Source organism: Stegodyphus dumicola, chromosome 10 (genome assembly GCF_044657685.1).
Source record: "Stegodyphus dumicola isolate Sdum_Otavi_A_Nest chromosome 10, ASM4465768v1".
Classification (NCBI taxonomy): domain Eukaryota; kingdom Metazoa; phylum Arthropoda; class Arachnida; order Araneae; family Eresidae; genus Stegodyphus; species Stegodyphus dumicola.
Window position 1 is genome coordinate 5,131,556 of NC_140777.1, and position 18,535 is coordinate 5,150,090.

Genomic DNA, 18,535 nt, shown 5'->3' on the forward strand with positions numbered 1-18,535 from the left:
ACTTCAGATACATTTTGCTCAGCTAGTTTTTCTAACAGGTCTTCCTTCCTCAGATACAGATATCTCATCTATTTCTGAAACAACACCTCAGGCTGAGTTCAAAGACTTATGTGGGGACACATTAATAGAAGACTTATGTTCAAACACTTATGTGGAGTCGCCCATGTTTCTGATTTTGGGAAGAGAGAAGGATTGTGCATCAGATATCATTTAAATAAGCAAAATATCTTGAACTGAGCTTTTTTATGTATTTTGTGCCTCCAGCTGCAGCCAAAATATACTCGTGGACAAGGAATGGTGATAGATTTCCTAGTTGACCAATTGTCGCGTAGATGAGGGGATCCTACAAATGAACAGGCAAGTACAAGTCTAAACTCAAGACTTTTTATTAAGTAGAACTGAATGAAGAGCTACTTATATAAAGCTGGTGAACATGCTGAAACATTCCATACTTGGAATGTTCTGGAAGAATAAGAAGGAAATTTACATAAATAAGATAACATTAACAACAAGGATATTTACATAAAAACCAATTATCGGGCATCTTGCCGTTGATGGGTTTCGAACCCGGTACTTTCAGGTTTCGAGTCCTGCGCCTTCTCCACTAAGCTATGAGGAGCTCGTTTGAAAAGAGCGATTTTCGCTACATTATCCCTTTCTTAGGAAGAAGCAGCGTCCCGCTGCGTTCTGGTCTGGCTTCTTGAAACAGGTCTCCTGGAAATATTGGGCTTTCTTTCATCGTCCAGTTGTACTTTCGGATCAAGATAGGGCTTCAACCTCAACACGTGAACGATGTCTTTTGAATTCCGTCGTTTCTTATTTTGTTCCATACTTTCTACTTCGTACGTCACGTCAGAGAGCTGTCGTGTTATTCGATACGGTCCAAAGTAACGTCTTAGAAGCTTTTCGGATAACCCAACCTTTCGTACTGGAGTGAAGACCCAGACAAAGTCTCCAATGTTGTAGCTGACAGGTCGATGTCTCTCGTTGTATTGGCGCTTGTCTGTGGTTTGCGCTTTAAGAATATGGAGTTTTGCAAGCTGTCTAGCTTCTTCAGCTCTAGTGATCAGATGTTGCGCATAACTATCTTCGGGATCTTCGATACTGTATGGGAAAATTACGTCGAGAGGAGTCATATCTCTGCCATAAATGAGAAAGAATGGGCTGAATCCCGTTGTGTCTTGTTTGGCTGAATTATAGGCATAGGTTACAAATGGTAGAATAGTATCCCAATTTTTCTGTTCAATGTCTACATACATGGACAACATGTCTGCCAATGTTTTATTGAATCTTTCAGTTAAGCCATTGGTTTGAGGGTGGTAAGCAGTCGTCAGCAGATGAGACGTCTTGCATAGATGAATTACTTCTTTAACAACATTGGATAGGAAGTTGCGTCCTCAGTCACTTATAATTTCTTTGGGGGCACCATGCTTCAGTACAATTTCTTCAACTATAAACTTGGCAATTTCAGTGCCCTCAGCTGTCGGTATTGCCTTTGTGACTGCAAATCTGGTAAGGTAATCTGTGCAAACTATAATCCACCGGTTCCCATTTCGAGTAACAGGAAAGCGTCCAAGTAAATCTATTCCAATTTTTGTAAACGGTGTGTCAGGAGGTTTTATCGGATAAAGCTGTCCTGGTGGACGTTGCGGCGGTGATTTCCGTCTTTGGCATTCTCGGCAGTGTGATACATACCGCCGTGTGCTTCCATATAGCCCTGGCCAATGGTACTTCCTCCTTATTCGGTCGTGCGTTTTGGCAAATCCGAGATGGCCAGCGGTTGGAGCATCATGAAGACTTCTTAGAACCTCGCTACGAAGTTGCTTTGGTACCACCAAGAGCCACTGCTGTCCCATAGGGTCATAGCTTCTTTTGTACAGTATACCATTTTTTATTTGATAATTTTGATATGCGTCACCTCTCTTGAGAGTTGTAATGATGGATTTTAATTGTTTGTCCTTCTGCTGCTCTTTTCCGTAATCTATGATTGCTGCAAAGAAAGGGATGTCTTCATTGTTCTCAATTATTGGTTCTATAAGAGGCTTCCTCGATAGTGAATCTGCATTGGAGTGCTTCCGACTGCTCTTGTAGACGATATTTATGTCGTACTCCTGCAACCTGAGAGCCCACCGTGCAAGTCTTCCGGATGGATCCTTAACATTGGCCAGCCAACATAAAGAGTGGTGATCTGTGACTACCGTGGTTTTCCGTAGAGGTATGGCCTGAATTTACTAATTGCCCAGATGACGGCAAGGCATTCTTTTTCGGTGGTGGAATAATTCCTTTCAGCTGCACTAAGGGACCTGGATGCATAGGCTATTGGTCTTTCTTTGCCATCCTGGATCTGAACCAGTACTGCACCGACACCATAGCCGCTAGTGTCAGAATGTATCCTGGTTTCTGCGTCTGGAATAAAATGTCCCAAAACAGTGCCAGTGGTCAGCAGCCTTTTGAGCGTTACGAAAGATTCAATCTGTAACGCGTTCCAAGAAAATTTTGCATCTTTCTTCAACAAGTCATGTAGGGGCTTTGCGATATCTGCAAAATTTTGGATAAATCGTCGGTAGTAGGAACACAAGCCCAGAAAACTTTGGACATCGGCGATATTTTTCGGAATAGGGAACTTTGCTACAGCCTCTACCTTTTGTGGATCGGAATATATCCCATGTTGATCGACTAAGTGTCCCAGTATAGTCAGTTTCTTTTTGCTGAATGAACATTTCTTGGAATTTAGCGTCAGTCCTGCTTTTTGGATACATTTCAATATTTCCCTCAAACGCTTTTGATGTTCTTCGAAATTAGGTGCGTACACGATTATGTCATCGAGGTAGCAAAGACAAATATTCCATTTGAGACCTCTTAGTACCGTGTCCATCATCCGTTCAAATGTGGCTGGAGCATTGCATAATCCAAACGGCATGACTTTAAATTCATAGAGACCATCTGGAATCACAAAAGCTGTCTTTTCTCTGTTTTTATCATCAACATCTATTTGCCAGTAGCCTGACTTCAGATCCATCATAGAGAAAAGTTTTGCACCAGCCAGGCAGTCCAAAGCATCATCAATGCGAGGTAACGGATAGACGTCCTTTTTAGTTACCTTGTTCAATTTTCTGTAATCGACACAAAAACGCCATTCACCATTTTTCTTCTTCACAAGCACGACTGGAGATGACCATGGACTATCTGATGGTTGTATCACATCTTCTTTTAGCATTCTTTGCACTTCGTCTGCAATCACACGCCTCTCAGTGGCTGACACACGGTATGGCCTTTGTTTGATTGGTGCACTGTCACTTGTATCAATCTTGTGCTTCACCGAATTGCATCGGGATTTTTTCACAATACTGTTAAAGTCAAAAATGTCACTAAATTCATCTAGTAGACTCAATAGCTCGTCTTCCTCAGCATTGGACAAATCAGTATCAAAAATCTCTTTTAAGTTTTCTTGAGATAACCTTTTCCTGGACCTATGTCCCTTGGGACCTGCTGGAGCCTGATCACTGAGGGAGCAAATAGCGTCGGTTTTATGGTCGTTAAATAGCCGACATTCATCCCTTTCGGTATCAGTTGGGTTCGTCGAGAACAATTAGTTACCCATAATTTACCACAACCATCCTCTATAGTGACAATTGAAGCTGGTATCGATAGTTCTTTTTCGCACATAAGAACTCTATTTCCAACAATCATAGCTTCGTCTGCTTCCTGTAGCTCTGAATTCAAGGCACGTATTCGCTTTGCGGTGTTTGCTTCAATTACATAATCGGTTGCGGCAAACAAGGAGAGCTGTGACTTATTTAAATATTCAATGTGTGGAAGGATTTCTGCAAGTGTAAGTTCTTGATTTCCACAATCGATAACGGCATCGGTGGCACGGAAAAAATTCCATCCAAGTATCATTTGATGACTACATTCAGGAAACACAAGGAATTCAAACGGCTTCTTAGTCCCATTCAAATCAACTTTCAATACACAGCGTCCCGAGGCAGCTACAGTTTTACCACAGGCAGTTTTCAATACAGGTCCATTCTCAGCAAACATAGGAGCATTTAGCTGTCGACGTAACTGTTCAGATATGACAGAATAATCGGCACCCGAGTCAACAAGGGCTTTCACACACTGTCCGTTCACAGTGATAAAAGTGTTATTCTTTTCCAACTTGGCTGTGTTGTACGTCGGAGGATTTTCTTCAACTGCGGCCTCACCTCCTGTACAGGTCGCTTGAGCTAGTTTTCTTCATTGGTTCGGCGTGGGGAACGGCTGGACCGGCGTACTGGTGACTGCGATTGTCGACGATTGAGAGAGCGTCACGGATAAGGTGAACTGCTCCTTATTCGGGAAGAACTAGGTTGTGCATATTCGTCGTCGAAGCTGTATGTAGATTCAGTGTCCCTGTCCCATCGAGGGTTGGATGTCTTTGCGGCTCTTGCATTTTCAAATATCTGGCGTGTTTCCCTACAGTACCTCAGAACATGTCCTCGGCGACCGCAATGAAAACAGAGAGGTACATTATCGTGAGTCCTCCACAGATCTGTCCTACGTTGTGGAGCAGTTCTCTGGCTGGCTTCACGTCTTGGTTGCGACCTAACTGGAAGTGAACATTGGGTAGTGTTTTTGCTTCTCCCTGCTCCTGTGAGTGGTGCCAGCGCCTCTATAACCTCTTCCCGGACCACAGATGCTATGTCATTCGGTGCTACGGGTTCTATTTCCGTGTAGCCCTGAACTTGCGTAAGGACCTTCTGAAGCTCTTCTCTGACGATGGTGCGCACTATAGACTTTAGTTCACTGGCGTCCGCATCGGCCGAGACCGCGGAGACATTAGGCAGCCTCTGGAATCGTGATCGGGCGATACGTCTTCATCGAAGGCTTTCTATGTGACGGCAGCGTTTCACGAAGGCATCGACGCTGCCATAGTCCTGGGATGACAGGACCTGGTAAAAATCTTCAGCAATACCTTTCATGAGGTGGGCCAATTTTTCGTCGTCAGACATAGAAGGTTTTGTCAGACATAGAAGATTTTACTTTCCGGCAGAGAGCGAGAACATCTTGAATGTATGCTTCAGACGTCTCATCGATTTGCTGAGCACATGTCAGTAGTACTCGTTCAGCTTGGCGCTTTACATCAGCTGCTCGGAAAAAGGTGTTCTTAAGAGCAGTCTTGAAAACAGTCCAACTGGTAAATGTATCTTCATTATTATCGAACCACTGTCGAGCGGTTCCGCCAAGGTAAAAAATGACGTTCGCCAGACACATTTGATCATCCCAGTGGTTATAGTTGGCGATTCGATCAAAGTCCTTGAGCCATCTATTAGTGTCTTCTTGGCTATCCCTGCTGAATATACACGGGCTTCTGGGTAGTTGGTACGTCAGGATCGGTATTGGTGCGATATTACTTGAAGCGGAACTGGCTGCTGGAGAATTCTGCTCGGATTCCTTCTCATCAACCATCTTTCTCGATCTTTTACGCGAATCCTGTAAGAGCCCAAACTCAGGAGGAAGTCCTCGAATCCGCAGGCTTCGGCGTAACACTGCCGTAGTAACTGAGAAATACCCGGCGCCTCTACCAAACTGTCGCGTAGATGAGGGGATCCTACAAATGAACAGGCAAGTACAAGTCTAAACTCAAGACTTTTTATTAACTAGAACTGAATGAAGAGCTACTTATATACAGCTGGTGAACGTGCTGAAACATTCCAGACTTGGAATGTTCTGGAAGAATAAGGAAATTTACATAAATAAGATAACATTAACAACAAGGATATTTACATAAAAACCAATTATCGGGCATCTTGCCGTTGATGGGTTTCGAACCCGGTACTTTCAGGTTTCGAGTCCTGCGCCTTCTCCGCTAAGCTATGAGGAGCTCGGTTGAAAAGAGCGATTTTCGTTACAATGACTAAGAACTTTCGACTTCGATTCATGTTAACAATGGTAAAAGTGCACATTCGCTTAGCGAAACCAAATTTTTTCATTTCGATGTGATTGGGGGAAGAATTTGAAGTTTCCATATTCTAAGTAGGTAGGATTCAGGTCCAACCACCCCACCCACAAGGACGCAAACATGGAGCTCAACAAGGGAACACAGAATCCTGTGTTAGAGCTAGCCAGACCTATACGCAGACTGAAGTCCTCCAGTCAGCTTTCGTGAACGCAAGAACTTCCGAAAGATTGACTTCAATCTGCTGACCAGTTAGACTAATGACTAGCCGGTTGACACTAGCGGTCACAGCTAAGTGCCTGTCGTTTAGGCAGAAGCAGAGGCCAAAGGATCATGTTGGGGATTGTATTTCGCCCATCAACTAGCAGGATCACATTTTCCTGCCGTACGAGTCTCCATGGGTGATGCTGCGCAGCTTCAACGTTAAACGAGCCCAAAGAGTTACAACAGTGGTTTTGCAAAAAGAAGGCAAGCCAATTGCATACAAATGATGTGCAAATCATTCTGAACTTTCTCTAAATCGACAGTTTCTCTGATCCATTTGAAACAAAAACCTTGGGTGTGTCATGGAAACCAATAAAGGATCGCATTTCCTTCAAAGTAGAGCGTAGTGTTATCATATACATAAGAGATGTATCATATCACATACATAAGTGATGTGTCTTATCTTCAGTTGCTAGATTATTTTACCCTTTTGGTCTTTTTGGCCCAATTATAGCCAAAGCAAAGATTTTTATGCAGAAACTGTGCCGTCTTAAAATTGATTCGAATTATGGACTTCCTTCTGCAGAAAATTAGGAATGGCATCAATTTCTTTGACACTAGAGAGCATAAACAACATCAATATTGACAGACGTGTAGTGATTGATCAAGCTAAAAATGTTGAAATCCATTGTTTTTTCGATGCTTATGAATGTTGTTTCGAAGTAGCAGTTTATTGCAAGTCTGTAGATTTTTCTGGGAGAACATTGGTAAGGTTAATCTTGAGCAAATCAAGAGCTACTCCTTTTAAGAGCCTATTGATTCTCGAGGCTTGAGCTATGTGCCACTGTCCTATCGTCCAGGTTGGTGAAAAACGGCCTTATCACCTTGAAATTAGCAGTGACTCAAGTCTACTTATGGACAGACTCAATGATAGCCCTCGAATGGATATAAAAGGAACATATGGATGATAAGATGTTTGTTCAGCATAGTGTGGCCACAATTCAAGAACTTTTCATCTGTTCAACCGTGGCATCGGATCAGAATCCAGCGGATCTCCTGTCACGGAGTGTGGATTCTGATAAGCTAAGTGCATCACAAATTGTGTTGTCCAGCGTTGCTGGTGGGCAGTGACTATCCAACTCATGCAGTATCTATCTGAGATAAAAGTGAATCATTTTTTACATAATTTACTGAAATTGAGTGATAAATATATAACTATTTTATGTGTTAGTAGTTATATTTTCAGGTTTATTTGAAAATGCCCCTAGCAAGATTGTCACGACCAGCTAAGTGTTCAGCATAGCCAAATATTCCTGATACAACAAACAGAAAATGATTGCTTTGGAGAGGACATCCACCAATTAATACGGCACGAGAACTGTCTTATCTAAAAGTAAGTTAAAAAATGTGTGAATCCCTACCTGGATTCTGATTTTAGTTCTCAGAGGCTGTTTAGCTAAGACAAATCTTACTTATTTTGCTAAACATCTGACAATATTATCTAAAATTCACAAATTTGTGTTATTAATAGCTATTGAACATTATCAAAAAATTTTTTTGCATGTTGATGCAGTCGCGTTATAAATTCACGTGCGCGGAAAGTTCTGACCATTAAGTGGTCGATCTGTTTGACATGAAGTTGTACTTCATTGTATTGTATGATTTAAAAACAAACAATTTGTGTGTCGACAAATAATGGGAAATCTCCGATCAGATGGAGATGTAGCAGATTCTTTTTAATTTAGTGGAATGGACTGCACAGCATTATATTGCGACAGTGCCACAAATCTTGTTGGTGCCAACAAAGAAGTAAAAGGACTTCATAACATAATTAAAATCCCCAAATTAAACTCTAGCCAATTATTTATCTCCCGAGAATATTGAATGGAAATTCATTTCACCTAGGGCACACAATTTTGGAGGCCTCTGGGAAGTTGCAAGTATCATTTTAAAATAGTTGTAGACAGTGAAACATGTGCCTTAACAGTGTGATTGAGCGACCTCTGTGTCTGTTAACAGGTAACGAACATGATTGCAGAATAAATAAGGAGAGGAATAAATGAATAATTTGAAATATATTTAATGGGCTGTATGCGGGAAAAAAATATAAAGGTAATATGAAAACGTTGGGCCAACATGGAGTTTTTAACAAATAAAATAAATAAATAAAAGAACATACTTTATGAATTTTAAGCTGGAAATTATCAGTGCCACTATTAAAAATGTTCACACATAGACCCACCGAAGTGCATTAAAACATTTGAGAATTTTTAAACGTATACAGTAACAGAAAAACCCAAAAACTTTATTTTAAATTAGAAAATTCTGCAATAATTTGGATTAATATATACTGATGAAACATTCAAAATGGAGTACATATGCTGTTGTTTCACAAGCATCCTGGAAACCTTTTTTCTATTCTCACTGATAAGTAGCTTGATATGGAATACAAATAATGTCCATTATTGAAAATTCCTAAAACATTTTCAGTATACCAACACTGCAATCTATTTCTTATATCGAAATAAAACTACATTTTGACATTAATGTGAAGTATGACACTGAACTCTCAGTTATGTGTCCATTGTAAATCGTTTTCATAAAAGAATATGTAAAAAACTCACAGCTTAGTCTTGAAATCAAGTTAGAAAATTAACGCTAGTTGATACTTGTAACAGTGTTTGCAGAAATTTTTCAGCTAAAGTAGCAAGACAAGAATAGTAAAGTCGACAAGTATAGAATAGTAAATGTAGCACATGATATCATAGTTACATAAGTTGATATGACCTCTGATGTCATTGCAAATTCAGTCTTCATTGATTTTTTTAAAGTTATTTTTTAAGTTACGGACTGTAATTTCATTTAGTTGTTTTAATTATGTATCTCTTATGACAAAAATTTTATGACTATAGTGCTGATTATCCATTGTTTAAACCAGGAGTTCCCAAACCGTATGCCTGCAGGCTATTTAACGGATGGGCGCTGTGCGATCACAATAAAAATGTTTCAGTTTCTATAAAAATTCCACATGAACGTTTTTTCATATTTCATGAAATAGAAATTACATCCAACATAGATACCAGGACAAAGCTAAATGCGATCAATCTCTTTTTTTGGGGGGGGGCGCATGTATTATTAACCTATGTGCATGTATCAAATTGTGCTCAACACGAAGCAAAATGTGAGCAATCTCTCTCTCTGTTTTTTTTAATGTGCAACTCTATCCAACTATGAAATCACCTTAAAAAAAGTAAATGGTGCCTGCCATCCAACAGATATTGTAGAATGTGCTCTTAGCGACGAAAAGGGTGGGATCCCCCTGGTTTAAACATTCGTCTTTTAATTAATTCTCAGTTAATTTAGATTTTTTAAAAATTAATTTGTTCATATCTATTGTTAAGTGCATCCTCAATTTTTGATTTTTTTTTGAGGTGGCAGTTTCTTTTTGTAATTATTATTATTTTTGCTTTATTTTAATTGCTAATGTATTTCAGTGAATTATCCATTCTGTTTGATTCACTTATCAGAAATTTATCATGGCAAGGAGAAGATTTTGCCTGTCACTGGCAAGTACCAAAGCATAAAGCTGGAGTTTCTAATACATTAAAAATAAATCGAGTATATGTAACCCACCCAGCATTACATTTTATTACATTTGACAAGTTTACACTTTAAGGACCGCTAGCAGTTCAACAGCATACGCACGTCCGACCGGCCGCTCAGCCGCAGATTCTTCATGTTCAAAATAACTGTCTAGACAATCTAATAAATTGTCTAAATAAAACTCTCCAGTACCATTTTTTTCGCTCAACGTGAACAGCAATTTTTTTAAAAACGGTGTTAAAATGTGGCAGTTTACGAAGCAATGCACTTTACGCAACTGAGCAATGTACCTCAATACCAATAATAAAATGCAGATGATATAGCAAATGGCATCTGTTTATCACAATGGCTACCGAGATTGATAGGCTATTTTTAGGTAGTCTCGAGAAAAAAGCGATTAATAGGCTATCGGTCGATAGGTGTTGGCGAAAAAAAGCTGATTAATAGGCTGTCGATCGGCAGGCCTTGCCTAAAAAAGCCGATTAATAGGCGATTGATCGGTAGGTGTTGGGGATGAAAAGCCGATTAATAGGCTACCGGTTGGTAATGTGTTAATGAGTAAGTTATTATAAATATTACAACAAACATGTTAATGTAATTATACGTTTGCAATATATTTTTGAATCTCTCATGTTATTCAGTAAGTATGGTACTATCAAAATTGTATGAATATAAAAATATTACTCATGTGCACAGCTTTTAAAAGTTGCAGGGTCAACGGTTTGTTTGAAGGACAGAAACCATAAATCAATCTCGGCTCCCTGATGAAGCTAAAAATTTCCGAGAGAAAGCACAGGCAAAGAAATGGAGATGCAGAGGAAAGAACTGGCTAGTTCACTTGCCAAGTGGACTAGCACAAACAGTGATCATTGGGGAGACTCCACTGTTTTGATATTCTTTCAAGTAAGCATAAGTATGTGGCATAAGTGTAGTTTCACTTCATTGCACCTATTGTGCTCCCTAGCGTACATTCGTTCCTTAAAGCTTAAAAATAATTTTGTCATAATATTTTTAAATCGTAATAATTTATCTCCATTTAAGTTTAGTTTTGGCAAAGTATATGAATCTGATGTAAAATATTTATAGAAAACTAGTTATAAAATTATAATATTTTATGACAATAATTGTAGGAGAGGATGAAAGTTACTTTTTTTGCCTTCATAAATGCATATGATGTGAATATGATTCATTTTGAATAAGAAATTCCTCCACAAAGGCATCCCTTCCCTTGGGCAGATGGCTCTAGCGTGATTTGCCATATATACACTGGTGTGCAAAAATTAAGGAGGAGACGGTTTTTTCAATATAACTTTGTACAAAAGCTTTCCAAATCAACACATTTAATACCGTAAGATCCCCAATACGTAAGGACATGAGTAATGTAAGCAACACTTACTAAAAGATAAATCAGAGGCATAAAAGGAAGCTTTATTGAAAAAGTAGCATGGAGTGCAATGCGACTGAAGGCCGAAACATCCCTGTGATGTGTGTCCAGCAAGAAACATGCGGTCTTTAATAGGAGATATAATCTCCCCTGACTGCTAGGCAGGTTTCACAGCGTCTGTCCATGCTGAGAATGAGAGTGTCAATGAGTTGTTGAGGCATTGCTGCCCATTCGTCTTGCAGCGCCAATCGAAGCTCCGGAATCGTTACTGGTGGTAAGGTACGAGCTGCCAAGCGTCTGCCTAGAAAATCCCATACATGCTCGATGGAATTGAGATCCGGAGATCGTGCCGCCCAATCCATACGTTCAATATCCTCACTCTCTAAGAGCTGTTCGGCAGCTACTGTGCGATGACATGGTGCATTGTTGTCCATGAAAAGGAACTGCAGACCCATAGTGCCTCTAAAAAGACGCACATATGGAAGAAGAATCTCGTTACAATAATGGGTCCCGTTGACTCAACCTGCGTCGAAGATGTGAAGGTCTGTCTGTACAACTACCAAGCATGATGCCTCCCCAAACGAGAACACCGCCACCTCCATACCTGTCCGTTTCAATGATGTTCGAGGGATTATTGCGGCTTCCCCGCTCTCCCCAGATGAGTATGCGATGAGAATCGCTACTCAGACTGAATCTGCTCTCATCTGTAAAGAGTACTCGTCCCCATTAATTGTCTCTCCAATTCCGGTGTTCCCGGCACCACAGAGAACGCCTTCTCCGATGGGCAGGCGTTAGAGGTACACACCGTACAGGGCGTCGTGCAAACAGACCACCACCGTGCAGTCTTCTGGCCACGGTAAAACGCGATATCGGTCGTCCAGTCGCCTGTGTCTAGCGATTTCTCCCACTGTCTGCCGCCTAATTCTTCTGGCCTGTAAGGCAATATACCGGTCATCTGCGGGTGTGGTTCCTCGTGGACGACTACTACTAAACCCCCGGATAGCTGTTCCTGTAGTTTGAAATTGTCTCCAAAGTCGTGAAACGATGCTGTGAGCAATTCCAAACTCTGCAGCCACACTTGTCACACTGCAGCCTTCCTCCAACTTCCCAATGATTCGACCTCGGGTAAAGCATCCAGACGTCGTCTAACAGATTGATTATTCGCCATTTCTCGCTGAGGCAGCAACTCGGTGTGATTTTAACTGCTATATAGCGTGCAATCTCTTTGCCAGAAATACTGATCTTACACCGACAACATGCTTTATACTACTCAGACACTCTCCCATTACATCTACCTGCATATCTGCGCATGTGCTACCGTACATCACCTTACTTAATCTCCTGATTGGTGTTTCTGTCCGCTCTGCCTCTTCTTTCAGCTGATATGCTAATTTTTCGACTTGGTCCTTAATTTTTTCACACCAGTGTAAATAAACTTCCCATTTACAGTAATATATCATCAGCCAGCATCCTCTGCTTTTTAAATCGTAAATTTCAGGGGTTCCCAAATTGTGCACCGTGGTGCCCATAGACGTATCATAGAGTCGTATTTAATGAAGTGTTGTTATTTGCTATGAATAAGCAGGTTGTAAAGCACAAATCTTGTACAACACTTCGTCGAACATGACTAGGGCGGTGTGACAAAACAACTAAACCTATAAGTGCGCTAGCGGTTGAAAAAATAAGGGAACCCCTGGTTTATTTGCATGTTAGTCCAATACTTCAGATTATTATTTAATTTTTAAGTGCAGCTGGAACGAAAGTTTTCAAATTTGAATGTCTGAAAACTTAACCGTTTGAGTCCGGCGAAGCGCTATTGCACTTCACTTGTCATATGCCAAAAATACGGCGCAGCGCGATAGTTTATTTTCAACAAGTCGTTTCTACATTTTTATATGCATATTGTTTTTGTTCATATTTTTGAGGATGAATGCTAGGGCATAATAAAGGTTTAAAAGAGCGTTTCTTAACTAATGGAAAAGTACTTTTTGAATTAAATTTGGAATGAAAAGGAATAATTTTGTTGAATATTGTGCAGGAGCTATATAAAACTCTTAACTGATATTTAATTTTTATATAAAGAGAATAATTTTATAAAATTTGTAAACCATTCATTTTAATTAGTTGTAAAATTTCTTCATTTAATGCTTAAGAAAATGTTGATTTTTTGTTTTGGGGGAAAAAAAAAATTATTGCAGTATTCTAATTCCTGCACTGATAACAATGCTTGATGTTTTATCTTTTGACACATGTGAAATGTGAGAAACTGGTGGCATTGTGAATATTAAAAAATTTCTTTTCTACTCTGCTAGTATTTAAAAGATTATCTAGGAACAAAGTTGTTAAACTAGGATAAATGAAAATATAGAACTAACTATAAAATCATTAAATGAAATCATTAAACACTAATCTATCCATGGTCAGAGGTTTTGTTATTATTAACCTAGGTTTACACATAATATGTGAGCAATGAATGATAAACGATAATGATACACATATTAATGCATATATATGAACTAAAATCATTAAATGAAATAAAAATAAACATCATGATTAGATATTTTGGATATCCATGGATATCTATCCATTGTTAGATATTTTGTAATTATATTAACTTAGGTTTACACATAACTTCGGGTAACAACATTTGTTTTTTTATTTTTGTTTAAAAGTTCAGCAAATTGGGCTAATTGAAAGTTCTTCTGATTTGTATTTGAGAACAAAATTACTTTGCAAGACATTTTTATGGGAATTCTAAAGAAATGTAAGGCGTATTAAAAATAACTGGGAAAGAGAAAACTCTTGGATTTTTCGATATCCGCTTAAACCTAGTAACCGCAAGTAAATTTACTATTGTATACAAAAACAAATGCAACCAAAAAAGTAATTAACCAAATAAAAATAAATTTTATTCAATTCGTTTATTTTTTTATATCTGGTTAAAAATGCAATTTATTCAAATAAATTAAAGCATTAAGCAGCTATTAAAGTGACATAGAAATTTACGCGATGTTTCCAAAAATATCCAGAGCTATAAATTTGCTGTGTTTGGAAATGACTAATTTGAAGCCAGGAAGTTTCCACTCTAAACAATTTCTATATAACTTCCAAGACTACCTTTCGTAAGTACTTTATATACAAAATATTCAAAAAAATTTCGTCATTAACATTAAATTATTTAAAGAACATACATTTCTGATCTCGGATTTCAAATTTAAAATTTCACAATATCGTATGAGGGTGGACACAGTGCTTGGTCTTACCTGATCTAGCCAGATATGGCTGTTTTGATATCTTGAAATAGCCAGGACTCCGGCCTAGCGGCAGGCAGCAGAACTGTTCCAATCAACAAGTATTTCGCATCTTTTTTAACTGTTTCCCAAATGAAAAGAAAAAAAAATCTGAAAGGGCTTAGATTTTAACGGTCGCCTAGTGGGTATGGTAAGTTTTTTTACGCTGTTGCTGACCTTGAATTCTACCAGGTCTACTCATTTCTGCTAATACATTTCTTTTTGTCTTTTTATCTTTATTATTAAGCCTCATTTTCTTCATACTTATGCCATATACAGTTCAACAGCAAAATTAGTTTTGTTGTTTCACAGCAACTAGAAAAAAGTAAAATAATAATAGTAATATTTTTGTCTTATTAATCGGCAATAGATGGCAGCACTGGATAAAACCTATAGTTCTTAACTGATTTATTCGAGTAATCTTTGAAAGTAGAAAATATGTCAAAAATATTTTTTTGTTCAGCAAATCATTCTGTTAATATGTGCCAGCAATTATCTGTCTCAAATTATATAATCTTCTGTGCTGGGAATAAGAATATTTTGTTCTTTATACTGCATCATTTTATAGCAGCAACAACAAAAAAATTTTCTTTCAGTTACTGAAACTTTTAAATTGGGAAAAAATTTTTTTAACTCCCTAAAACCTCCCAATTTTAAAAGACACAAATAGGTATTTATAACCTTCAAAAGTAATAGAATAGTTTGTGAACAGAAAAAAAAATTTCGCGTAAATTAACCTTCAACTGCTGTGAATGGTTTCGGAGACCGCTGAGGATTTTCTAACCGTCTTCTCCACCCCTAAAAACGGAGAATGGTCCCTGTCCTTCCTCCTACCTTCTCAAACCCATCCCACAAGGTCACATATCAAGTTTTACACTTCTAGCTTTATTATGGTTTCAGTTACTACGTTTTTTACTTTTTAAGTTGTCTGAGAGGCCCCTCACAGCAGATGTGTACGAGTTTTAGTGGACTATAGATGTTATTTATCGAATGCTTGTTTTTCGTAAAAGAGATAAATATGCCTTCAAATTTTACAAGAAAAAGTCCCGTATATCTCACGCAAAAAGAAATTGAATATCTTGTCAACAATATTTTTTATGTAATATACTCTGATTCTGAAGAATGATGTAGTCTTCACAGTGAAAGCAAAAGTGAATCTGAGCTTTCTGCAGATGAATGTCATAATTTTTCTAATGACTGTGAACAAAGTGATAATTTTTATGGAAAATCACTTCAAATGGTGCAAAAAATGACTAAATTGGGCAGTACGAACACCAAAGCATAACACAATAATTCACCTCCTTGATCAGAAACCTCTTGCAAAAATAGGCTCTAGAGCAGAGCCCGAAAATACTTGGATTTATGTTCATGCATAATGTTCTAGTCATATGCTGACACTACAAAAGTGAAAAGAAAAAATTTTATGCTCTTATTAGCTAATTATTAATCTGCATCTGAGAGTTGGGATAATTTTCTCTTTTTTGCCAAGGGAACTGAAAATAACAATTAGAAGAATCCTTGGAAATTAAGAGGATAGATTTATCAAATCTCCCCCCCCCCCAATTATCTGTGCCCACCTTGTAAGAAGAGGAAACCAGCATACCAAATGTTTAGAATGCAAGGAATCAGTGTGTCTTAAGTGCTCTCAAAATATGTGTTTTGACTGTGTATCAACTTGTAAGTCATCCTTGTAAACAAAGATATACTAATCTATTATTTATTAATAACTAAATTCATTCCTTCATAACTATGGTTTAATTGACAGTAATGCTTAATAAAATCACATATTTTCATGCATGTTTAATAAAATCTTAGTTCTTTACAGCTCTGTTCCTCAAAACGAAGAAAATAGTCATTTTTTATATGGATTTAACTGCGTAAAATTTAATGATTTATGTTTAAAATTATTGATTAAATGAATGTTTATTGATTTAAATGAATTAGAATTCTATAACTAGGCATAAAGTGTCTATAACATTCCTTAAAAAGGCTTAAAATTGTCTATAACATTCCTTAAAAAGTCATAAAAGTATGTATTTTTACGCGTTTCTTTAAAGCGGTCTGTGAGATCACTCACAGTAATTATGCCAAGAAAATTGTCACAGTGTTTCAAAATTAATTTTAAAAGGCTTTTAGTCGATATTGAAAAATTCCAAATCAACTTGTTCTTTTTTTTTTTTTTTTTTTTAAATTATAAATTAAAGTATGACACAACGTATTTTTTTCCCTCTAAAATACATAATGCAATAAACGTATGTGCTTTTTGAGAAACAAAAATCTACGAAGCTTGCTCTTAATAAATTACACTAAAGTAAATTTAAAAAAAAAAAAAAAAAAAAAAAAAAATCAAGCCTCTAACTTGATTTACACAACAAAATTCTTGATTTGGGGCTCTAATACAAGAGCCCAAATTTCATTATAGAAATGTTCTAATATTAATGTAGTAAACTTGCCACTCTAATACAAGAGCTCAAATTTTATAATAGAAGTATTCTAATATTAATGTAAGAAATTTGAGACTCTAATACAAGATCTCATTTCATAGTAGAAATATTCTAATATTAACGTAATAAATTTGCCAGTCTAATACAAGAGCTTAAATTTCATAATAGAAATATTCTAACATTAACGTAGTAAGTTTGCTACTCTAAATAGAAGAGCTCAAATTTTAAAAGAACATCGTAATCAGGCTAAGTGTTTTGATGCTTTAATCTAAAAGCTTGAACTTAGAATATGATAAGATGAAACATTTTCATATAAAATGGCACAGTATTCATAAAAACTTATACTCACACATACTGTATTTTTTTTTTTTTTGTTTTTAAATAAAACTGGTTTCACCTTTCTATCCCAGTGACTATTATACGTATGTAATGAATTTTTAGAGAAATCTCTCCATTTTTAAGGGAGCATAATTCAAGCAAAACTTTCATTTATTTCTTCAAATGATGATCTTATAGGTCCTAGATTCATGATCTCACATCACCAAAAGGTTCGCCTCATACCAAAGACGAAAGTTGGCAAGGTGAGCCAAATTTCGTCTTTGGTATCTAAAAACCTCCATGGTATTCCAGCAACATATTTTACTTTTCTGAAACAGTTTTGTTGACAGCTTTTTTTCACTTTCATTTGTATTTTATTTGGAAAATTTTCACAATGATTAATATGAATACTAAACTTGATGGCTAACAGGGTAACCTTAACATGCTGGTAAATTAACCATGCTGGTAAATTAACCATTCTGCCTGATTATTAACATACATACTTACTGATATCCAGTTCATTCCTGGTGATTTATAACTGAAATTTAACTATACATTTGGACAAGGCCTAACTAAACAAAGGTGAGGCTACTTTGCCTGCAGTTAAAACTTCAATATAAGTGCTAGCATAGTTACTACTTAAAGACTGTGAATGGACCTAGCCCAGATGTTCACCCCTCCCCCAAAGATTAGAGAGAAATATAACCAAAATTAACCAAAATGTACAGTGACGTTGCGCAGGGAAAGGAAAGACAAGTTTTTTAGTAACAGGAATAAGAAGGCTAGAAAATATTTTTGACCTTGTCAGGCGTATGAAATCACCCAAGACTGCTCTTTGCAAGGTTTCAGGATATGTTTAAAAGGGGTGCTTTCTTAGAAGACCCTATAGCATGAAAACTAATTAATTAATATGTCTACAAAAACTTTAATAAGTCTACTTTAATATCACATCTTTCTGTAACTTTTTGCCCAAATGTGTAGCTACTAGATCATTTATACTTTCTTGAACAGTGGTTGGTTACACATGTGAGAACACAGTAAACAACCACCACTGTGAAATATGCTGCATTCATGAAAGTCGGATACAGCAGGACTCGCCCACCTTGTTGCCTAAAAGATGTCCAAGAGCTCGTATGCTGACTGTTCTCTTGACCGTAATGAATTACTTCGGCTAAATAAGATTATGTAAGGTAAGCGCATTTTATGTATTTAGTCTATATATTTAGTGTTGGCAAGAAGTACCGACTTCCTGGTAGTGTTGGCAGTATTACTTATCTTTAGATATTGAAAAGAGTTTTTTTTTGGGGGGGGAGGCATTAGAGACGAATAATTTTCTTTGCAAAGATCTGAAGTA

At 37.4% G+C, this 18,535-nt stretch overlaps 1 protein-coding gene across 5 annotated transcripts in view; it reads left to right on the forward strand.

Annotated features, from left to right (window-relative positions):
* The first annotated feature begins 431 nt into the window (after window positions 1-431).
* The window catches only part of LOC146994860 (fasciclin-1-like), a 51,993-nt gene continuing 33,889 nt past the window's right edge, over window positions 432-18,535 (forward strand). Inside the window, exons 1-3 of one of the 5 annotated variants that reach the window (XR_015043277.1) lie at window positions 432-7,535; window positions 10,452-10,648; window positions 18,193-18,371. Coding sequence is in view for 2 of the 5 variants with exons in the window: in XM_085824592.1 (XP_085680718.1) it covers window positions 10,550-10,658 (109 nt within the window). In the remaining 3 variants the exon portion in view is untranslated. Of the gene's footprint in view, window positions 7,536-10,451; window positions 10,659-13,760; window positions 14,571-18,192; window positions 18,372-18,535 lie in introns of those variants that run through there. The other 4 variants (XM_085824592.1, XM_085824591.1, XR_015043276.1 and 1 more) reach the window with 4 other exon arrangements.